At 48.2% G+C, this 24,389-nt stretch overlaps 1 protein-coding gene across 2 annotated transcripts in view; it reads left to right on the top strand.

Annotated features, from left to right (window-relative positions):
• The first annotated feature begins 1,246 nt into the window (after positions 1 to 1,246).
• Plxnc1 (plexin C1) overlaps positions 1,247 to 24,389 on the top strand; it is a 141,339-nt gene continuing 118,196 nt past the window's right edge. The window contains exons 1-2 of one of the 2 annotated variants that reach the window (XM_047548414.1): positions 1,247 to 2,590; positions 20,916 to 21,056. In XM_047548414.1, coding sequence (XP_047404370.1) covers positions 1,529 to 2,590; positions 20,916 to 21,056 — 1,203 coding nt within the window. In that variant the 5' untranslated portion in view covers positions 1,247 to 1,528. The remainder of the gene's footprint in view (positions 2,591 to 20,915; positions 21,057 to 24,389) is intronic. The other variant, XM_047548413.1, reaches the window with a different exon arrangement.

Here is a 24,389-nt window from a genome sequence, read left to right on the forward strand (position 1 = left end):
CTAGGGATGAAAGAGTGACAGGCTCTAAACTTATAGAGCTGGCTGGGGAGGATGACATCCGCTGATGCATTTGGGGAAGTTTCCAGTCCCACTGCAAAGAATGATGTCTGAGGATTACTGTATTGGCCACAGGTGGCACTTGACTAGCTAGGCGTGCGGTAGGGGACCTGGAGCTAGCTATGGATTCGAATCTCAGTTGTTCACTAGCAGTAAGGAGCCTGGCAAGTTCCATAGCCTCTCCATGATCATTCGCCTTCACTGCTAAGTAGGAACAGTAACAGTCACTAATTAATACGGTTGTTATATTAAATGAGCCTTAATCCACATGGTGCATTTAGAACAGCGCCCAGCACGTAATAAGTGCTCAATAAATGTTAGTCATGATCATTAGGGTTAGATAGTGAGCAGAACTTTCTAAGTGCTAGGTTTGAAAGCCTGGGACTCCGTTGCCAAGGGAGATTAGAGAACCTCTTCAAATATGGGAGCTCAGGCCCTGGCCCCAGGGATTGTCCAGAAAGAAAGCGTGTGGCGCCTGCTTTCCCCCCGCTACCTCATTCCTCTGACCCGGGGAAACCGATCCCCTGTCACAGGGGCGCCTTCCCCCGCCCCCCGCCCCCAGTTTCTGGCTTGACCGTGTCTCCCGCGCGCCTCCCTGGGGCCTCGCTCCCGCCGTTCCACACCTGTCAGCCGCCCTCGCAGCCTCCCCTTGGCCCGAGCCTTGGGCCTCCGCGGCAACCCCTTCGACCCTAGGTCCGGGTTCCCAGCTCCCCGCGCCTGCCGTAGCCCCCCAGCTGCTCTCGTAAACAAAACCCGGGCGTTGGAGCAGCCCCGCAGGCGGACCAGCGCGGGAGCCCGCTCCGTGCGCGGTTAGCGCGCCCTGGGAGCCCCGGGCGAGCCAAGGGGCGATGGTGGCGGCCGCGGCGGCAGCGGCAGGGCGGCTCAGCTTTGTTATGAATAGATGAAAGAGGCCACCTACACAGTAACCCAAATTACGAGACCTCCCTCCTCCCTATCTCACCGAATCAAGAGGGGAGGGGAGATGGGCGTGGAGGGAGGGCGGGCGGGCGGGCAGGAGGCGGAGGGCGGAGGGGAAGAGGATGAGGAAGGGGGCCAGTTGCATCCCACTTTCACAATGGGAAAGTGAAACGCACAAGCGCACCCAACCTCTCCAGCCCTCCCCGCCCGCCTCGCTCCCCTCCGCCCGTCCCCTCCCTTCCCCTCTGCGCCTCCCCGCGAGCGCCAGCGCTGCACAGAGGAACTCCGGAGAAGGAGGGCGAGGAGGAAGCGGTGCCGGAGCGCGCAGGGCTTGCCGCCGCCGCCGCCGCTGCACAGGCTGCCGGAGCGAGCCCGCCGCGCGCCGTCCTCCCCGCTCTCCTTTCCGGGCGAGCCACGGGGATGGGGCGGCCGCGGGAGCCCGAGCGCGCGCAGGAGCCGCCGCCGCCGCCGCCGCCGCCCGCGTCTCCGTCGCCGCGCGCCTGAGCCGCGGTCGCCGCCGCGCGCCCTGCCCGGGGGCGGCCCCCCCAGCCCCATGGAGGTCTCCCGGAGGAAGGCGCCGCCGCGCCCCCTGCGCCCTGCAGCGCCGCTGCCCCTGCTCGCCTATCTGCTGGTGCTGGCGGCGCCCGCCCGGGGCGCGGAGGAGTCCGTGTGGCGGTCGGAGCAAGCCATCGGAGCCATCGCGGCGAGCCGGGAGGACGGCGTGTTCGTGGCGAGCGGCAGCTGCCTGGACCAGCTGGACTACAGCCTGGAGCGCAGGCTCTCGCGCCTGTACCGGGACCAAGCGGGCAACTGCACGGAGCCCGTCTCGTTGGCGCCCCCCGAGCGGCCCCGGCCCGGGAGCAGCTTCAGCAAGCTGCTGCTGCCCTACCGCGAGGGGGCGACCGACCTCGGGGGGCTGCTGCTCACCGGCTGGACCTTCGACCGGGGCGCCTGCGAGGTGAGGCCCCTGGGCAACCTGAGCCGCAGCTCTCTGCGCAACGGCACCGAGGTGGTGTCATGTCACCCGCAGGGCTCGACGGCCGGCGTGGTGTACCTCGCGGACCGCAGCAACCGCTGGTACCTGGCGGTGGCCGCCACCTATGTGCTGCCGGAGCCGGAGACGGCAAACCGCTGCAACCCCGCGGCATCCGATCGCGGCACAGCCATTGCGCTCAAGAACACCGAGGGGCGCAGCCTGGCCACGGAGGAGCTGGGCCGCCTCAAGCTGCGCGAGGGAGCGGGCAGCCTGCACTTCGTGGACGCCTTTCTGTGGAACGGTAGCGTTTACTTCCCCTACTACCCCTACAACTACACGAGCGGCGCCGCCACCGGCTGGCCCAGCATGGCGCGCATCGCGCAGAGCACCGAGGTGCTGTTCCAGGGCCAGGCGGCCCTGGACTGCGGCCACGGGCACCCCGACGGCCGCCGCCTGCTCCTCTCCTCCTGTCTGGTGGAGGCCCTGGACGTCTGGGCGGGCGTGTTCAGCGCGGCCACGGGAGAGGGCCAGGAGAAGCGCTCTCCCGCCACCACAGCGCTTTGCCTCTTCAGGATGAGTGAGATCCAGGCGCGCGCCAAGAACTGCCGCTGGGACTTCGAGACGACCCAGCACAACTGCGTAAGTCCTGCCCCCGGGGCCTGGCTGGGAGCGCTGCAGCCGGGGAGCCACCGCTGAGGCAGAGCGGGAAAGCGGAGGAGGGAGAGACCCGGGTGACATTTACCAGGTCTTGGGGGCACACCCTCTGAGACCTCAGGCTCCTCTAAGGCACAGCCTGGGGTCCCCGAGGGAGAGCGTCTAAAGGGGGTGTGGAGGGTTGGAGTTGGGCTCCAAACTCTACTGACTGCACCCCACTGCTGTCCTTCTCTGTCAAATGTGGACGCTTGTTTGAGGCCGAGCCTCCCCGCGCAGCCCCCTTTCCCTAATCGCTGCCCCAGACTCATCTCTTCTGTGCAGTCGCAGCAGGCATGTGGGTTTGACTCTCTTGGTCAACACAGTTACCAAACAGTGCCCTCAGTAGAGAAGCCATTGAACCCAAGGGCTCGCTGCCACACCCCAGCCTTTGTGCCCCCACTCGGCCCCCTCCCGCAACACATACGATGAGGTCTGAAGAGTTGGGAGCCTGCTCCACCCGGGTAAATAAATGCGAGCCTGCGAAAGCGGCTCGCAGAACCCCCTGCACGACCCTGCGCAAGGGGGCGGGGCTGTGGCTGAGCTGAGGGTTGCTGTGGTCTCCAGCTCCCGGAGACACTGGGGCGGCTGGAGGCGGCTTTGTGGGTACAAAGCCTCACCCTGGAGGGGAGAGCAAGGGAAAGTGTTGGGGTGCTACAGGCAGTTCCTGGGCTCCAGATAGCTGGACTACATTGCGGGGCTCATCGGCACCACCCCTGGGCTGTGCCTGAAGCAGGCAAAGGAGGCAGGTTTCCCCAGGGCTCCCAGGGCGGCCCCGGCTTGAATCTTGAGATTGGCAGTTCTTTGACTGGATAATAAAGCGGTAGTTCAAGAGGGTCCAGTTGATGGGGATTATGGAGCCATTGTGCACTTCTCCGGAGGCTGTTTCCCTTCCAAGGCTGCTGGCACATCAACTCCACATATGGCTCCTGAGAGGGGAGCCTGCTGAGAGCCTCCTTTATAACTGGACAGAAATCAAAGAGCAGACATTAACGGCTACAGGTGTTGCCATTGTATGGGTATAAAATGAGTCAGAGAAGTCTCCACTTGGAAAATGTGTGGTGCACCCGCATTTGTTGTCACCAACAGGGCACAGGGGAGCAGTGGCCCCAAGGTATGTTAATATGTGTAGGGAAGGACACCCCCACCCACCCGGTTCTCTGCAAAAGCACATCTTATCAAATATTAGCCCCAGTATCCAGGAAGAAAAAGGTTCCTTAGACTGGTCAGTTGCTTCTTCCTCTTTGCCTGTCAGCTGGGACAAGCACATAACATCTTCATCATGGGTATGATTTTTTAAAATATGCAAATAACATACATTGCTCCCTTAGTCTTGCTGTATATTTACCACTTAATATTTAATAGCTCTCTTTAGACACCTCTATAATGACTCAAGTCTGGCAAAGCATTGCCTTCAATTCTCTGTCAAAAGTCTTGGAAGTCCCCCCCCCCCCAATATTACTTTGTGTCAAGCTTTCTGCACACTTGGTCTTTGGGGTTAATGACAAGACAACTCAAGAGGCCCACAGCAGGTGATCACCATGGAAGTCCAAGCTTTGCCATCTGACAGCTGTGTCGATGTGTGGAGCCAAAACATTTCTCTTGACTGCATCTACCTATTGGGTCCTGGAGGACTCGGTTCTATACCAAACCCAGCAGCATCCCGAATGCACTCAGAATCCACATCGGGTGTTTCCACTTGTGCTGGGATGGGGATGGGGAGGGGCAGGGAAAGTCGCAGAGTTGTTTATCGGTCGTCAGGGGGGCTCTAGAGAGAGAGAGTTGCCCCCTTGGAAATCAAGCTAGGGATAAACACATGCTGCCAAAAATCTGGAATGAGAAAAATAAAGAATGAAACCGGGTCCTTCCGCTGTATTTCTCACTGCTGTTATTTATCAAGAACTCCCAGTGAGCTCAGAACCGTGTGTTCTGAAAGATGGGGTCTCTACCCCGTGAGCTTGTCATCCAAGTTAAATCACATACTCTGGTTGGAACAATAGCGTGTCATGGCTGCACAGGTGGGAGCTTGGAGTTTTGCATTTTTTTTTTTTCATTTAAGTAAATTCCTTGCTGCTAGTGTGCATTTAAAAAGCCTTAATGGGACTGAATTTTAAGAGGAGTTTGAATGAAAATAAAGGTGGTAGTTTTGGTGAAAAGACTGACAGTTTTCTAACCTATTAACAAGACAGATAAGATACTTAATTCAACAAATATTTGTTTGATACCTGCTAGCGTAAGCAATGCTCTGTGCTGGGTGCCTCCAATTTTGCCACTGAAGGGACAATAGCAGGTTGCAACCCTGTTTAATGGGGTCATGGGATCCCTGTGCCCTCGGTTGTCACTCAGAAGCATGATGTCATTTGGTTACATTTGTTCTGCATTTTATTTTCGGGTCTTGAATGTGTTTTTGAGAGGCATGCTGAATTATAGGTGACAAAAAACAGGAGTCAGACCTGAAACACTCTAGAGGGAGCCTCAATAGATTTCAGCAGCGATTCCTTTAGAGCAAACACAGTCATTTTACCAGTAATCCACAGGCAGTGAGGCACAAGCAGCTAGATTTGCTTGTCTTCTGCCTGTTCTAGCTGCTCCTGTATTTTCCATCTTCATTCAACCATGGGTAGGGATAGCACTGAATGGGTTGTTTTTCCATCTTCTGGCTCTTATTCTTTTTTTTTTTTTTTTTTTTTTTTTTTTGTTATGGGGCACTTTACCACTGGGGTACATCTCTTGCCCTTTTTATTTTTTATTTTGAGATGGTCTTGCTAAGTTGCCTAGGACCTCACTAAGTTGCTGAGGCTGGCCTCCAACTTGCAATCCTCCTGCCTCAGCCTCCCAAGTTGCCGAAGTTGCTGGGATTACAGGTGTGCGCCACCATGCCCAACTTGGTTCTCTTCTTGTCCCCTGTCCTCCTGTTGGTTGACTCTCCTCTCTCAACCTTTACTGCTAAGGGTTAATTTCCAAGCTGCTTGTGCAATGAATGAGTTAGCCGCTTGCCCACCAGGCATTGCTTTTTCTGCCTTGCCACCAATGTTGAACGTACTTTTACAACTACAGCAGGTTTACCGCAGTCCCCAAATGTGCCAAGGCAGCCAGTTCCTGATGCCTGTCTTTAATACTCCTGATGGGTATTTGTGTAACACTTCCTTGTATATCATTGAGTTTCTCATCAAGCCTGAGTTTGGTTCTAGGAGGAACATCCCATTTCCCAGATGAGGAAGCTCAAGGTCAGTGAAGCAACTGGCTTGTCCTGATAACATAATAAGTACCAGCATAAACCCAGGCCTTCTGATAACTACTTCTGTATTCTCACTGCTAGCCTGGTGCTCCTCAAACTTCCCCTTGAATACCCCCTAATTACAGAAGTAGCAAGCAATCTCCCCACAATATGACCCTAAAGGTGGATGGTGTCCCTTGAGGGCGATACACGCCTCAAATCTTGGGTTATGTATTAAACTTCTTGTGGTTTAATTTTTTTCTTTGGTTTATAACATAACTGTGCTTGAATATAAAATAAATGATTTAAATTATGTACATGTTAATTTAACTTCCTTCCCCTCTGAACCCCGGCATACCAGGGTGACCCACAGAGAAGTGTTTGTGTTCACATTTGTGAAGACAGATTGTTCCAGGCTACTCCGACTGCCCTTGTTGGTCGTGGGGTTGCTTGTGGTTTAAACATGGTGGCCACCCCTCTGCAGACACTGAGGGTTATCTGCTTTCTAGTAGTTTGGCCCATAGGACTGACTCCTCTAGTTCATTCCAACCCTTGCTGGCAAGGGTGTCCCCCTTCTTTCCACACACATCATTCTAAAGGTTGATGTCATTTGATGTCATGCAGACAACCACAAAGTACTCGCATGCTCCCCAACAGCAGCAGCCCAAGACACATCCAGCGGCTGTGTGGAAGCGATACCCCAGTTCCACCGGGCATTGTGACCCGTGGACCTCAAAATCCACAGACTTCCTGTGATGGCTACTCCTCTTCTAGTTTCCGTTCTGATTCTGTTGATCCATTTTGCCGTCTGTAGACTAGATGGGGAGTTTCACCTTCACACACACGTCTGATACGCAAGGATAGATTCACAAACGACAACCACAACGACAGTACCCACTTAGAAAGAGGGGAAAAGCAATCACAGCTACTAGGCACTGAATGGTTATTATGGCCAGGTTTTGTGCAGAGCAATTTACATGCCTTATTTTCTGTTGATTTTCAGTCACCATATGAGGCAAGAACTGTAGCTATTAGGATGATTATGGATGAGAAAATTGAGACCCAGCAAGCTCGGTTAGGTTTTGTAGCTGGTAAACAGCAAAGAATTTGGAACCTGGGGGGTCTAGTTCTAGGACCTGAGCTTTTAACCACTGCCATGGGCAATCTGTCCTCATGGACATTGAGTTCTGGTGTTGAGCTACCCTGCAGGGAGCAAGCTAGGCCCCTGCAACTGGTGTGATAAGACCAGCTGTTTGTGAACAGAACAGATACCACAGCAAAGTGAGTGAACGGTAACCAGAGTTCCTCAGTTTGCAACTGTGACCTCCTGAAGTTCTGGTTCTGGAAGGGTTGTACTTTTCCAGTCATCTCCTAGCTGGTGTTCTTTGCATTCAGTATAAATGACCTCAGGGGTTCTCTGTTGAATCCCATCATAGTGTCTGGTGTGTAGTCAGGGCTTAAGAAATATCTGTTGAATGTATAAATAAAAGATCTTAAAGAAATAGAAGTTTTCTGTACTTAGCAGCAACACTTTCCTGAGCCTGGCCACCTCTTATTTCCTTATCCTTTGACCGTTGTCTTTCTTAATGTCTGATGTGCCAGAACCCCTGTCTTCCCCAGTCCTAGGTTACATGGCCTCCTCCAGGATTCTGGCTCTTCCCAGATATCCCTGCTCATTGGAACAGCCAGGCTTCTGGTGCTGCTAATCTGGAGGTTAACTCTGACCATAGAAATCCACTGGGATTGGGTTTCTGTGGTTAATAATGGGCACAGTTGTGCCTTTCAAATACGAGAGGAAAGGGCTTTGTGCTAGAGGGTAGTGGTTCTTAATGTGCAGTCTCTGGATCAGCATCATCGATATCATCTAGGAATCTGCTAGAAATCTAAAGTCTTGTGCCCCACATCAGACTTACTAAATCAGAGACTCTGGGGTGGGGGTTTTAACAACCGTGTTAAACAAGTTGTTTGAACAAGATTCTCTCAGTGTTTTACCAAGATTTGAATTCATGCTCAGGTTTGAGAACCACCTTGGTAAGAGAAAACAATTCGCCTTGTATTCCAGCTGAGAATGGGATCCCTGGCAGGGGGACTTGTCCCATTTTTTTCCCACTGCATTTTACTTAGGGCCATAAAACAGAACCACTCATTCCATGACCCCTGTATTCCTTCCCAATGGAAACACCTAGAAAGCCTTCTACAACCTTACTATTCTTAGGCTTATAGTCTGAGTCTCAAAAAGCTATAGGTCAGATTTTAATCATCTCTTTCATTCTTGCATAACAACAATTTACTTGTATTTTATTCCAGGAAGCACAGGAATTTCCAGTCTTCTTCTTTGCCATACACCAGAACAATTCCATACTCCAAACATTTTCTCTGGGGTCTTTTCTTTGCAGCTTCAATCCTGATACCAATTTCTAGCCCAGCCAGGTACGGTTGGTTGTAAAGTTCTACTTGAATAAGCTCAAACAAGAAAATAAGGGATTTCATGGACAGAAACATGGAATTACATGGTAATCTAGGAAAAGGAGCAATACTGTGTAATGGTCACATGCAGAGTCTCTAAAGCCAGGTCAGCTGGGACCAGAGTTGCCATTTACCAACTGTGCTGCCCTGGACAAATGATTTAACCTTTCTCTGCCTCAGTTTCACCTGTAAGTAGGAGCCTATTTGCTCCTTGGATTTTGGTCTGGATTTATGAGTTAATACATAAAGAATTAGCCATACGTGGCCCACAGTAAATGCTGTCATTATTAGTAACAGTAATGGGATGGAGCTCCTTGATATGGAGCTGGAGGGTGGTCTGAACTCCAGGCAGCTCCAGGGAGCCCAGCATCAGGAAATGATTGATGTTCGTTCCAGGGTTTCACCTTAACATGACTTAGCATGATTGCTTCTCTCTGCCCTGTCCCAAGTGGCTCCTCTGCTTCCTCAAACATCTGCCCCTCACTACCTCCACCTGAATGTGGCTCAGCCTGTTTTTGTCTCCAGTCTACATCTTAATAGCCTTTCCCCTTTTGCTTTGGCTACTATTGGCAATGACTTTCTGTATTAGTGCAAATTACCAGGAAAGAGAGAGCATTGGGTTCAGTTCAGCTTTTCACACTAGACTATCAGCTCTTGTTCGGTGTAAGTATTTGCTGCACTTGGACAGGTGTCAACCTCTAATCTGATCATCAGAATGGGGTCAAACACAAGAGGGTCCCCAGCAGGCACTGTGATGGAAGAGCCAGACGCCAACCACCATTTTGACCCCAAGACTGTGGCATCTTCTCTGCCTTCCTTAAAGTTTCTTGGTGGCCACTCCTGTCTTAAACACGTTGGTTTATAGATGATGAAGATGAGAAATCACAGAGTCACCTTGGGGACAATTTGTATGTATCAGAGCCTGTTTATTGGAACAGGAGCATAGAAGTAGTAAGGTTGGTTGGTTGCTTGCTTGCTTGCTTGTTTTTTTATTAAATGAGCTCATACCTTTTCTTAGCTCTAATGTTCTATTGTGACACTAATTTTTATATGGTCACAAAAATAAATAAAACTGTGTCCTACATTCACAGATTCCATAGTTGATTTTCATATTGGTTTGACTGTCTATATAATAGTTACTTTGAGCGTTTTTCTCAGAGAAGTTATTAGGGGACTTTGACCCTATTTCTCAAGGCTCTGGTCAATGCTGTTATGCAGGGGTCAGCAAACTTTCCTGTAAAGGGCTTAATCATCAATATTTTAGTCCTCACAAACCTTGTATGACCTTTGTCACGATTTCTGAGCTCCCCTGTTATGCTGTGGACACAGCTATGAACAATCCATAAATGAACCTGCTGGGCAGTGTTCCAATAAAACTTTATGGACACTGAAACCTGAATTCCTTATAAGTTTCACTCATCATGAATTATTCTTTTTTTCTTTTTTTTTTTTTCCCAACCATTTAAAAATCTAAATGCTATTCTTAGCACATGGGCCATTCAGAAATCAGGCAGCCGGCCAGATTTGGCCCACAGGTGGTGATTTGCTGACTTCTGCTATCGTGGAAAGAGCAAAAAGAAAACAAACCTTCACACAGTCGGATATGGTAGGAGGCGTTTAACAGAAAGATGCCCTGGAAACTTCCAGAAGGGGTGTCACCCTCTGCCTGGGAAGACCTGGTAGTCTCCAGAGCAGTGACGCTTGAGCTGCGTCTTGAAGCTAAGTGGAGAAGGCAGAGAAGGGAGTCTGGAGAGCGGCACGGCTTGTGCACATGCGGGATGTTGAATAAGCTTATGAGCCACGGGCTGCTCCTCCTGGCTGAGGAGTCTCCACAAATGAGCACGCAGGTCCAGATGGCGAAGGGCTTAATGAGATGGGCAAAGGTGGTTAGATTTGATCCTGATGGTCACTCACCTTCAGACTTTACAAGCCTTGCCTTGAAAATAAATACTTGGCACAGGCCTATAATCCCAGCCTCTCCGGAGGCTAAAGCAGGAGGATCACACGTTCAAAGCCAGCCTGGGCAACTTAGTGAAACCTTGTCTCAAAATAAAATAAAATAAAATAAAATAAAATAAAATAAAGGGCTGGAGATGTAGTTCAGTGCTCAAGTGCTTCAAGGTTCAATTCCCAGCACCACAGAGGGTGGTAACAAAGCAACCTGAAACTCCATAGGTACAAAAGAATAGCAATAACCTGTTGTTCTGGGTGAGTCTGTTACAAATGCTGAGGACACTCGGTCAAGCAGGTCATTGAAAGGTTCCCAGATCCTACAGCTTGGCCCGCTTCCGCGCCTGCTATCCCTGAGGCATCTCAAAGGAACTTCTGCTGAGCAGGTTGTGCAAACCGTTGCTTTGGTGGCTGAGGATAAGAGCAGGGTGATTAGCATACACAATCTGAGTGTGTTCTAGAGAGAAAACTCGGAAGATAAAGTGGATGAGGCAAGACGAGAGGCAAAGCAACTGATTGGAAGGACGATCTTTGGATCAAACAAATAATTTCTCAAGTTTCTATTATGTGGCCAGCAGAGTGTGAAAATATTTACATCAGCAGTAATTAGGGCAGACATTATACATGTAGCCAATAAATAGATATTCCTATAATGAATGAGAGCTGAACTGTACTTTATACTACATATATACTTTCCCAGTACTAAGTCATTTGATTCTCACCATCACTTTGCAAGTTGGGGAATACTGTTACTGATGTTTTACAATTGAGGAAACTGAGGCATGTCACGAAACAGGCAATGAAGGAGCTGTTTGAGGTGGGGACCGTTCTAAGGAGGTCAAGTGGACATTAGGAAGATGAGAGTGGACAGTGGCAGGTGTCCCCTGGGAGAGCTGGAGACTTGCAGCAGCCTGGAGGGTAGGTATAGGCTCCAGGGACAACTTGGTCAGTCTCAAGAGCAAAAGGTCAGTGGTTGGGGACAGAGAGAAAGTGAAGGGAGAGAACTATGGGATAGGCCAGGGGAAGGAGACAGTAACAGGGTCCTACAGGGTCCTACAGGCCCCCCAGGCTGTGGGAAGATTAGATTTTATTCCCAAAGCATAGGCGAGCCTTTGAAGGGCAGCAAAAAGATTGGATTTGAATTCCTAAGTAATGGCTGCCCTGTGGGGAACGGATGAGAGATAGGCTGCCGTGGAAGCAGGAGAGCCTGCAGGAGGCTCTTTGCGGTAGTCCAGGCAAGAAATAATGTCACTTTAGTGGAGAGTGGTGACAGTCCGAGTACAGAGGGACACAGGCGGGTTCTGTCTATTGCCATAGTCCAACTGGAGGATAATGAACACCTGACCCACAAGCAGCCATGTGGGTGGAGAGGAGGGAAGAGGTGAAATGGCTTTTTAAGACAGTATTGAGAACTAACTGCTGGTCGCCCGTTAGAAGGTGAGTTTCATTGTTGATTTGTAGGTGCCGTTGGGACATCCAGGACGAACCGCTCAATAGGAAGTGGGCCATGGACATAGGCATGGGGGATCCGCTCCATGTTAACGTTTTAAAAAATGATTGCAGCATAAACCAATTATATTCATATACAGATACGTAATTTTTAAAAATTTGAGATATAGCTCCAAAGCTTGGACTGTGTCAGGCTCTGCTTGGGCCCACACAGCCCTATCTGAGCTCTGTGTACCTTGAGTGCCATCTTGGTGTGTTTTCTGTCACTATTGAAAAAAATAAACTGAAATGAAACCAGGTAACTTATAAAGAACAGATGCTATCTGGCTCTTGGTTCTCGAGGTGGGAAGTCCGGGAGCAAGGTGCTGGCATCTGCTTGGCGTCTGGCAGGGGCCTTCCTGCTGTACCATAACAGGGCAGAGGGCATGACACAGTGAGAGGGAGCAAGCGTGCCAGCTCGGGCCTCCCGTCCAGGAAGGCCGCGCTGTAGGCCATACCCTCGTGAACCCATCCAAACCTAATTACCTCCCAGAGTTCCTGCCGTCAAATGCCATTAACATTACATTTCCAACACATGGTCATTCGGGGTCACATTCAAATCATAGCAAGGGCAGCGGCTTAGGTCAGCTCATCTTGGGGCCCCAGGCCTCTGTAAGCCTGTCTAACACCCCTGCAGCCAGTGACCCTCAGCAAGTGATCATAGAAGAAAGTGCTCATCATTTCGTGCAAAAGGCAGTGATTATGGAACTGTGAGTTGAGCGCTTCCAGGAGGTTCCAGCACTGGAGTTGTGTTTATAGGAAGAGTAGAAGCCAGGTGGCCGCAAGGGAAGGATGTTTCCTGGTGACTCCCCTGCCGGTGAGGGGCGATTCCTTGTCCTCTCCCCTCCTCCCCAGCCTGGTTGAAGAAGCACGTTATCAACACACCAGCTGCTCCTGATCATTGCTCGTTGACGTCCTCCTCAGGCTCCTTTCTCCATCGGTGACCCCTTTTAAAAATTGGCCTCCGAGTGCTGACCCTTGCTTTTCTGCGGCAATAGGAGGGGGTCACCCAGAGCAGCTGGTAGCTGTGGGTGTCATGTAGCGTCAGACGCTCGTGCTTCGCGGTGCTTCCCTTCCTAACTCCGGAGCTTCCGTGCTGGGGGGCCTCTGATGAAGCCTGTAGAGCCTTTCTCAGGATGTTTTTAATGCATAAACGTTTTAAAAAATGATTGCAACATAAACCAATTATATTCATATACAGATACGTAATTTTTAAAAATTTGAGATATAGTTAATTTATCTTAACACACGCAACAGCAAGATCCAGCAGCAGTAGCTACCCTAATTTCAAAGTAGAGATGAACTTGAAAGATATTTTGAGATATCTACAGCAACTAGAAAGCGATATGAAAATATCTGATTTCTTTTGGTGACAAAGTCACAGGTTTAGTTAATACTTCTGTGGCCTGAATCCAGAATTAAAGGAGATGCTAAGTTTCAGTGAGAGCTTGCTAAAATAAAGATTTTTTTTTTCCTCATCCTGTTTCATGGATTCCCTGAATTCTGCCCCTGCTACACCATTCCTTTCAGCAATCAAGTGCTCAGAAACCATGACGTGAAATGCAAAGAGTCTCATTTTGTTTCAGAACTCACTTTGCTTATTTTGACAAGAGAGGGTGTATTCCCATGGTATTTTATAGATCAAGCACTTGGCCAGCAGCAAGGGCTCCATGAATAATGGATGGATGGACAGATGGACAGACAGAGAAAACTCAGAGAGAAGGCGTGACTGTCTAATGGAGCTTGAACTTGAACCCACGTATCGCATACTCTAAATCTCTTCCTTTTTTTCTGCTCTTCCATGCTACCATCAGCAATTTTTTATTTTAAGGAGTTAAAACAATGCTAGGTCATGTTCATAAAATTATTATTCTAATCATGGGAAAGAACGGTCCTATTATTCTTTGCTTGATCAGAGCACACGTCAAATGCTTTGTTTGCTCCTTAAACCCACATTTTTAAGTCTACTGAAACTGTTGACTATCTGTGGACTGAGATGGAGACAGATCCAGAAACTCTTACAAGCTGTCAGTGAAATGTGGATGTAAAATACAGAGAAGGCCAACATACATTTAACAGGTGTGGGGCAACTTTCTAGTGCTCCCTAAGGCAAATCCAAAGCCCAGTGTCTACAAGGGACAAATCTTGGCTCCATTGAAGAACTCTATAATGATTAGGCTTACTTTAGCAATGTCCCGTATTGCCTGATGAGATATTGATTGAACGTATTCAAACATTGATCCATGTATTTTTTATTCGTTCAATAAATGTTTATTGACAACGTACTACATGCCAGATGCTGGGTCCATGCCACATTCAGAGTGTAGAATAAGATACTCTATTGTAGACCTTAGAGTCCATTGGGAAATGGACAATAAATAACAATTTTTAAACTATGATTACATTAAGGACTTTGAAGGATTAAGTAGAGTGCTGTGATTTGGAATAAGCAATGGGGGTAGGGGTGGGGAGAGCTATGCTTGGTGTCCATGAGTAGGTGAAAGTTGGAAAATAAAACTTAAAAAAGCAGTCAGTGAGGGAGTGAAGGGGAGGCAGAATGGGAGAAGGATGTCTAAAGGCCCCGAAGCAGAAACTTGGTAATATGTTGAAGACATATGTTTCTGAAAGAAACCCACCGTGGGACCTGGAGCAGATGAAGGAGGAGAAGAGTGGCAAAGAATGAGTTTGAAGAAGTAGTCAGAGAGCAGCCAGGCAGGGCCTGGGGAGAAATATAGGTTTAATTCTAAGTGTGATGGGAAGCCAGTGAAGAATTCTAGGCAAGGGAGTATCATGAGTTATTTTATATTTTGTGATATCACCCTGCTGCCAGGCGAATTGGTGCATGCCTGTAATCCCAGTGACTTGGGAGGCTGAGGCAGGAGGATCGTGAATTCAAAGCCAGCCTCAGCAAAAGTGAGGCGCTAAGCAACTCAGTGAGATCCTGTCTCTGAATAAAATACAAAATAGGGCTGGGGATGTGACTCAGGGGTCGAGTGCCCCTGAGTTCAATCCCTGGTAGCCTCCCCACCACCAAAAAAAAAAAAAAGATCGCCCTGCTACTGGATGGAGACTAGATGTGGCTGTGAGGGAGGCCCAGCAGGAGGCTCTTGCTGTAGATCATCAGGGAGAGGATGGAGGCTTGGACTGGGTACAGCCCATAAGATCGTTGGGAAATTTGGCCAAGGTTTTTGATATACTGGACGGGGCAGTGAGAGAAGAGAGAAGTGGATGAGAAGACCAGAGAGGAGCAGGGTTGAGGGAAGATGAGTCTGGACAACTATTTTTTCAGCAACACAGAAGCCATATCATGGATCCCAGTGGTTCCCAACAGGGCACAATGACAGGACTATTCTGAAAGGGGGAAGAGGGGTTTTTGGTAGTCAAAATGCTGGGGGCCCTATTGGCATTTGGTGGACAGGGTCCTGCTTCACAGAGGACATCCCGCATAATGAAAACGGTCCCATCCAGAACACCGGTGGCTTCCTCCTGGACAAACATTGGTGGACTTTGTTTCTGTCCATTCTAAGAATCTACGATAACACTATTTCACACTATTGGGCCCTCAGGACTTTCTGTAACTTATTTGAGTCAAGTTGTCTTTTAATAAGTAATTGAAATTAGCCATAGGGAGGGGATGGAGATTTAAATGTGGGGTGGGGAAGGGGCATGAAGCAGGGAGGAGAAGGATAAAGGTCCTGGACGGTGGACTTCAGTGGTGGGTTGGACTGGCAGGCGGGAGATCACTGAGACCCTGGGGGAGGAGGGGAGGTGCAGGAGCAGATGGGAGGGTGAGCACTCTGCTGCCCGGTGAGGGCTGCCCAGGCTGTCCCTCAGCTGCTGTCCTTGCCTCATTCCTCCTGCGTACTTTGAACGTTTTCTTTTGAACATTTGAGTCCCCCATGTAAATTCACCCCTCAAAGGAGCGGAGAGATACCATAAACTTAGTCAGAACCCGATCAGTGTTGTATACGCTAGAAGAAGAGAGAAAGCAACAGGAGTCTTAAGGGCTGTTCAAGTCACTAAGTTGAGTGAATAATTGTTCTTCAGTTTCCCTAGATTGACGAAGGTCATTTGCTAATTACTTTCACACATAGGATTTCATTTGGGCCTCACAACAATGCGGACAGGCAGGGCACATGGTATTACCGCATCCATTTTACAGATGTGGTCACTGAGGTTCACTTGGGGACTTCATTGGCCCAAAGGGAGCAGCCTATAAGACAGAGTGGGGGGCAGAACTTGGATGTAGGGTTTCTTCGGGGTTTTCCTAACTGCAGGTGGACCCCTGGGTGAGTCATGAATAGCAGACTATGAGAAATTACTTAAAAAACATGTGCATCCCATGGGAACAGAGCACAAAATTAACTGCCCAAGAGAAGCATTTTATCAATGTGTAGTAAATTAAAAAGAACCCAGTTGGTGTTTGCCCTTGTCTTATAAGGAAAACCCAACATACACGAGTCCTTTTAACACCTCGGAGGGTAAGATGCCTGCCTCTCGCTGGGCTCCTGACACAGAGGCCCTGCGTTTTGCACGTTTTCTCTGGGTGTTGCCACAAAAGTTGCAGCGTGGCTGTGAACACCTGACCTGCACCTCCTGAGTCTGTCCATCTGTCACACGATGGAGCAGGGCTGCAGTCGTGCTCAGTGTCGAGGGTGCCTTCTGCAACGCTGAATACGCGACCAGTGCCCCCTAGAGTTGTGCAGCACCCAACAGGAGAGCGTTATTGTCAATGGGAAATAGTGCAAAGGAGCTGCAGGATGGTCAAGCTGTCCTCATGCTATGATCACTGCTCCCTGTGTGCACACACCTGCGTGCATGCACATGCATACACATGCACATGTACACACATGTGCACATGTACACACATGCATGCACACAAGGCACATGTGTGCCTATGCACACATACATACACATGCACATATATGCACACATACGTGCATGCACACAGACAAGTGCATGCGTGCACACCAGTACACACATGCACACACGTGAGCAAAAATGCACACATACATGCACACATGCGCATGGACGCACACACATGGGCATGCACACGCACGCGCACACACGTACACCAGCACACTCCTCTTCTCGGTAGTCTTGTGACCCAAAGCTCTCACTTTTTCAGCCCCAACATCGTTTGAGACAAGATAGTTCTTTTCCTCTGGCTGAGAAAAGTTTCCCCTCGGAGCGGGCTAACGTGTAGTCGTGCCGGTATGGTTAGACATGGCAGGAAGCAGAGGCAGAATGACAACTCTGAGGGAACCAAGAAAGCCCAAAGGGGAGACAAGGTTTAGAGCTAAATCAAGATTGGATTTTGTCATGAAAGGCAGAACTGGCAAAAGCATCATTACACGGCATTAACCTTGTTACACACAGACGAACAAGCAGAGGCTGGGATTCAGAAATAAATTACACATAATAAACTAGACAGAATAGGCTGAGAGCAACATTAGCCATTATGCCCTAAGGGGAGAGAAGGGCAAGATAGAAAATAGGCTGGAAAAAAAGAAAAGAGTAAGAATAATTTCTGGACACAGGGGGCCAGCCACACTATTTCCCCTTTTTTTTTCTGTGTGGCTCCCTAGGTATTAACTTCATTTTTGTGAGAGGGTTTCTCTGGAGCCTGTCTTTCTTTTGTTTTCATTTGCTGAAATGAGCATAAGAAAGCCATTCAGAGGGCTCCTTTCTCCATTCACAGGGACCTGTCCATTTCTGTGTGTTTCCAACACAAAAGAATCCATTTCCATTCAGCCAGAGCAGTCCCTTGGGTTTTCATGAGGCCCAAGACTCCTCTTTCCTATTTCCTTCCAGGCTGTGGCTACAAAATCCTGACTGTGGCTGTGGTTCTCCAAGCTGGCCTAGTGTCTGGTCCAACAAGACATGATTCTCATTTCTTTTGGGTCCAGGTAAAAGAAAACCCAGTCAACAGTGGTTTAAACCATGATACCTATTGTTAACTTACAAAAAGTTTAAAGGTTGGAAGTCTGTGACACAGTGGTATCCTCAAGAACCTAGTGTCTTGTCTTTCCCCTGCACCAGGCTTAGTCTGTTAATTTTCATCTGCCATCTTGAATTTCATGGAAGCAAAATGGCTGCCACCAATCTGCACATGATGGCCTCATGCTACTGTATTCCAGGGGAGGAAGTGAAATAAAATGGCGGTGAGGCTGTCCTCAAGAGCCTTCTCCTATGGAGAAGAAAACTTGTTCCCAGAAGTCCCTCCTGCAGACATCTTGCATCTCACAGCCCACAACTGGGACACCAGAACGGGCCACCCTTAGCTCTGTGGAGTAGAAAAGCAAGTATCCGACAATAGAAAATGGAGTTGCCTTTGGACTTGATTTCTGCCAGGCTTGGGTTTATTACTGTCTGAACAAAATTAGGTTCCTTTCGGTAATGAAGGTGGGAATAACGGCCATGGGTGTTTGTGTTTTTAAATAAGGAAATGATAGCAAGCATGGCTTGTGTTACCATGTGCCAGACACCCTTCTGAGCTTTACTAACTCATTTGGTCCTCAAAACAAGCGGATGGTATTATCATCACTTCTATTGTATAAAGGAGGAAACTAAGTGACAGAAAGGTTAACTAATGAGCATGAATTACTTATCTAGAAAGGAACAGAGCCAGGATTCAAACCCAGGCCATCTGGCACACTACACATACCACCTCTATTGGGCAAGATAAGAAATATTTCAAGTGGCACAAAGAAAGTATTGATCCATGTTAACTGGTATTATTACTAGTATTACTACTGCTATCATTTATTCCCTCTTTTTCATAACTACCCTAACAATCAGGCCCATTAGCCTTATCAGACAATTGAGAAACCCAGCTCCCAATAGGGTTAGTACATTGCCCATCACCCATAAGTGAGAATCACACTCAAATGCAAACTATTCCCAGGTGGTTTTCCATATCATCAGCCTCTCAAGTTTGAGAACATCGATTTAATGGATGTACTCCTTACCTATGCTATTGATCCAGGACTTAATTTGAAAAACTACAGCTGCTGAGGACCAGTCAGAAGTCAGGGAAGGACACTAGAAGAGGGGTGATGGCAATTTGGAACCAATTTTCTCCTTGTCCCCTGTCAGCTTTTGAGATGCCTCTGTGATTTGAAGCCAGCCTTTCACAAACAGGATGCCCATCCCACCTCAGCAAAGGCCACCCATGACATCATTATTCTTTCTGACTAGAGTAGGTATGTTATGAAGCACCTACTATATACCAGACCTGGGAGTACAGTGTCCCATTGGGTCCTTGTGAATAATCCACAAGGCACAGGTTTTACTCTCTGTGTTGTGAGATGACAGGGAATGGAGTCTCTAGTCAAAGATAGTGGAATTAGAACATTCTGGAAACCCAAACATTCTAAAAGCCCAATTCCCTGAGTTAGCCTCTGTGCCATACTCAAATATTTAATAAAAATAATAGTGGTGGTCAGCCGATCACACACTTGAACAATTCTGGTTTTATTTTGAAGCAAAATGTGTGATGTGGTTTTATTTATTTTTTTAATGTAAAGGTCATCCGATTTTTCTTCTTCTGCTCATAGTCACGAGCTTCCTTATCTAAACAGTGTTCTATTGTTCCAATTCTTAGACCCAAGGAGTTTTTTTCCCCCCCTTAACTTCAATTTTAACAGGACAGTTCCTGCTCTTCCCAGCAGCTTGACAAAGTACTATCTTTTAACGGGGGTTGGAGGGGATATCTCTAATGGACTTTTCCAAAAATCTTCTTAAACCGAATTCACTATAGCACATTTTATGTAAATAAGCCACTTTCTCTTAGGTTATGACATCTTTTCCTTGAAAAGTGATCAGGGCATTGGAGAGATCCCCACTAGCTTATCTGTCCCTCACAGCGCAACTTCAACAAAGAAATAACGACAGCACTTAAAAGGCTTCAGAAATCAATTTAGTCCATGAATCCATTTAGTTTAGATGGTAATGAAACTTGGTGGGTTTAAAAATAATGAATATTTAATAAGACATAAATTGAAAGACATAAACACTGTCGGCAATAATATAATGAAGTTAATAAGACTTAGCCTCCCCCTGCCCACCTCCCCGCTCCCCAAACAGGACCCTTTCAGGAGTTGCTGGTCTGCTTAGCTTAAGTTTGCAGGCTCTTCATTGGCTGAAACTTAAATGTGCCTTTGAAAACCTTAGTGCAGTTGGGAACCCAGCTCTGGCAGATAAAGTGTGCTATCACACTGTGTTCAGTAGCTACAGACGGCACTGGCTCTTTCTAGCTCCCTATCTTCCAGAGATTTGTGTAACAAACTCGGTTTCCTGTCGTTGAAGGCAGGAAGCAGCATGAGGCACTTCATTCCTTTTAAACAAAAAGGAAAAAGACATTTTGGTCGGCATTCTCTCTGCTCTGGGTTTAAAGAGGGGCTTTATTTAATGATCAGGAGCAAGCATGTGATTACATGCGCTCAAAGCCTCAGACAATTTAAATGCTTTCGGGTTAGGAGTTAGGCTTTTTCGTTTCCTCTTGAAATGCATCAGCTCCAGGTCCAGCCTTATTACTGGGTTCGTCTTTAGCTCTGTGGTTGTGTCTCACCCATGGTCCACGGTGGTATCTTTGCCTCTTTGCCCTCTGAATTGGTTACCTTGTCTTTGGGCTTTATAGAACACTTTTCTCGTCAATCCCAAAAGCCCTCCTCTCTGCCATCCCACCCAATAGGATCCTCTGAGTCGCATCCTGGGAAATGTTTGTGTTTAACGTCACCGAAGCAATGCCTAGCTAAAATGAATTGCAGCAGGCTCCTGCAAACAGCCAAGTGTAGGATGGTCTCCTTCCCAATTCAGCAGTGGGCTCTCTCTTGGCAATAAAGTAGAACTCGGCTTCATATATCAGCTGGGCGAGTGTTAAATGGATGGCTAGCTCACTGCTGGCAATCAATGCATGTTAATACATAGTAAACAAATCGCTTTCTATGGGTTGGGCCAGCTTGGTGATTTTGCCTGGAAAGGTGATGACAGCTGCTACGGGGGATCTTGTCTGAGAAAATGTATTTGGAGTCCAGAGTGGGGTCCTTCCTAAGAGGTCATGCCTGACATTTTGTTGTATCATGAGAAGTATTACTACTATTAAAAGAAATTTCTCCCTCTCTCTCTTTGTGCATTTGTGTATGTGTTCAGAAAGAAGGGGATCAACCTGAAAGAGTTCAGCCAATCGCATCCTCCACATTGATCCATTCCGATCTGACCTCTGTTTATGGCACCGTGGTACTGAACAGGACTGTTTTATTCTTGGGGACTGGAGACGGCCAGTTACTAAAGGTTGGTTTTCTCTGCCTTCTTGAAATGTCTTATTTTAATAGCAGTCCATTTTGTTGCATTGTTTGCTTTTTGTATTTCTTAATGCTCCTGAGTTAGACTTGAGACCATATCTACCAGTTGTTTGGTGAGCCCCTTGGACAACCCTAGAAATGACCTGGGGGAGATTCTGGAAATGTGCATGCAATGACCCCTCCCTTCCTACCCCCCACCCTGCATGTAATGAAGCACCAGCCACCTTGAACCCCAGGGACCAGCCAGCTTCGCTTCCTTACTCCTGGGCTGCTGGGTGAGGTGAATGGGGTCTGCCCCCACCACATCCCTGAGTCACCTTCCTGAGACATTTAACCTTTCAATCCTGTCTCCTGTACATTGGAAATGTACAAAGCACCTGATTTCTCACAACTTCAAAGAGAAGAGAGATTATAGGGCTTAAAAGAAGAAAAAACAGGTGTTCCTTCCCTCCAGCCCACTCGCCACCCACAGAGGGGTTTGTTTTCTGCCCTTTGTACCACGCTCCCCAGAGAGGTTAGAGATCTGAAATCCTTTGAGACACCCCTTGACTTTCATGTCTCAGGACTGTTTTTTTCCCCCACTGATACACCCTGGTCAAGTCGAGATTTTGATTCAGTTGGGGGAGGGGCTGTCGGGAGGAGGAGAGGATCAAATCCAAGATACCGAAGGACTTCTCTGAAATTATCTAGTGATGACTTATCAATAACGTCATCAGCAAACCCTGACTGACCCCCTCCCACAGCCTCCAGCAGCATTCATGGTTGGAGAACTGCACTGTTTCTGTCACTCTAGAGGGATGATTTCCCTTCGCCTCTCTGCCACCCATCAACTGACTCTCAGATCAGATTCTTAATTGAACACTGGCAGATCTCTTTTTCCAATGGATCTCCTACTGTTAACTCGCTGTGTGACTTTATGTGAGCCACTTAACCCTGCTGAGCCTCCATGAGATTATACTAGACAACCTAGAAAAACCCATTCTTTCTCTGGCAGTCTCCAGCTCAGCCTTCTGCACGTGTATCCCAGCTTCAGCCAAACCTGGTTATTTGCTGTTTTGCAAATGTGCATCATAGAGTCCTGTTGCCACACTTTTGAGTGCAGTCTGGACTGCTTTCTTTCTGTTCCTCTATTTCCATATTTCTCTTTGCCCCGGGCCCAAACCCCACCTCCTCCTCTTTGAAGATGTCTAAGCTTGGAGTGAGCTCTCTCCTCTCCTCTCCTGAAAGACTCCTGACCGGCTCCATTCTTCTGGCTCATTACATACGTCTTGCTTAGATACCCACCCTTTCCTCTCCTGTTTATCTTGCCTTCCCAACTTGCATTTAAGCTTCCTGAGAAGGGGCCATGGATTCCCACAGCCTGAGACAGTGCCGAGTGCCTGGTAGGCATTCGATTTAATCTGTTTCCTTTGGAGGAGACCCAGTAACATATGGGAGGGAGTTTGTTTGTATACACATCTTTTAAAATATACATTGATCATCTTTGCCGTTGTGTTGGCTTTGTTTCCTGGGGAGAGGTGAATACCCATCAGTCATCCTGCCCTTGTCCCTGGGTGACGGTGACATCTGGAGCCACACTCACCCGGTCAGGTGGATCAGGCCCATTAGCCTGGCAGAAGAAGTTTCCATCAATCCTTCCTGGGCCTCCTCTCCAATTATCTCTTCAGATTTGGGATATTTTTGACGAGTGTTTTGACAAGAACACAGTTTCCCCCAAGCTGAGCCAGCCAAACTGTTACATGGTGAATTGGAGGTGAAGGAACACTGGGCTATAAATAGTTCCCCGTGGGACGGCCTGGTTTTTCCTGTCCTGTCTGTTCGGCCTTCCATCCATGTGCAGCTGACCGTTCTTGAGACCTGTTGTGCCACCAGAGGGTGGGACTGAACTGCAGCGTTAAGACGACGAATGAAGTCTCACTGGCCTTGCGATCTCTTTGTAGCCTTGTTTCCAGGGTTCCAATAACAAGGGCAGGTTGGCTCTTTATTTGTTTTGTGACTGACATTTACACAGTACTTCCAATAGGTCAAGTCACTATATATCTACTGACAATTTGGGCTGCTCCACAACCCTAGGAGGTAGTTCTGATATTCCCATTTTACAAATGAAGGAATAGAGGCCCAGAGACATGGGGTGATTAGCCAAGGTCACACAGGGCTGAGTAGGGATTTAAACCTGGAGCAACTTCAGAGACTGCACTGATATGCTACACAAACTTTGTCATCTCTGCCCAAGGCCCTCCATCTCTCCCTGAGAGCTCTGGGAGCAAGTAGAAAGCATTCCTACATGGGTTCCTGTGCTGCTGGGGTGAGTCAGGGTTCCTAGAGGCTCAGAGAGGAATCCCAGCCAGACTGGAAGGCAGATCATGTGACTGAGGGACTGTCTCACTGGCAGGCAGTTTCTCTCAGGACGGTTCCCTCCTTTTCTGCCCCTCAGGAGGAGGTTGCCATTGATGAATTTGAGCTGGCTTGGCCCTCCTGTCTCCCTAGGACAACCCAGTAATTCCCAAGACTCCCTTCTGTATTCAGATTCCTGGAAGCAGCCCCTGAAATTACCCAGAGGCTCAAAGGCCTAGGATTGTGCAGATGATTCAAAAAGCCACAGATAATCCCCAAATCCCTTCATTCAGAAGCTGTGCGCCTTTCCCTTGCCAGACTTGTCACCAGAACTGTTAGAAAAGATGAGCATTGATAGACACAAGCTTGGCTTTCGAGCCACAGCGAGGAGGTACTAATGAGTGGTAGAAAACCAAATGCAGCCCAATGCAGACAGTGGGAGGAGAAGAAAGAGGGCTTAGATCACCCACAGCCTGACTCATCAGTTTAGGAGTGATCAAGAGTCAGTGGCGCTTTGACTTACGCCAGGCACTGTAGTATATGCCTGGCTGGAGGAACGCAGGAAGCAGCAGCTTGAGCCAGTGGCTGGTTTTCTTTCCCCACCACCACCAATAAAAACCCAACTCTTCAATCTCTGCAAACCTCGTGGAGTTTTAATATAATTCGGTGCCCATTTTAAACCTCACGTTATTTAAATAATTTTTCCTCCTGTGAAAGTACTACATGCTCACGTAGAAAGTTGCAGAGTAGCAGGGGATGAGAGGAAGGCAAAGAAAAAATTATCCTTAATTGCGTCATGTGGAGGCAACCGCTGTCAGCACTTTGGATTCTTTTTTTACATGGTTGAGGTCAGACTCTATCCAATTTTGCATCCTTCTTTTCTTCAGTTAATGAGGGAAGAAGCTTATATTAAAATGCTACTGCAAACCCTTTGTAAACAGTATTTTTAAATAGCTGTATCACATTCTATTATGTGGAAACATCATTT

This window comes from Sciurus carolinensis, chromosome 4, assembly GCF_902686445.1.
Source record: "Sciurus carolinensis chromosome 4, mSciCar1.2, whole genome shotgun sequence".
Classification (NCBI taxonomy): domain Eukaryota; kingdom Metazoa; phylum Chordata; class Mammalia; order Rodentia; family Sciuridae; genus Sciurus; species Sciurus carolinensis.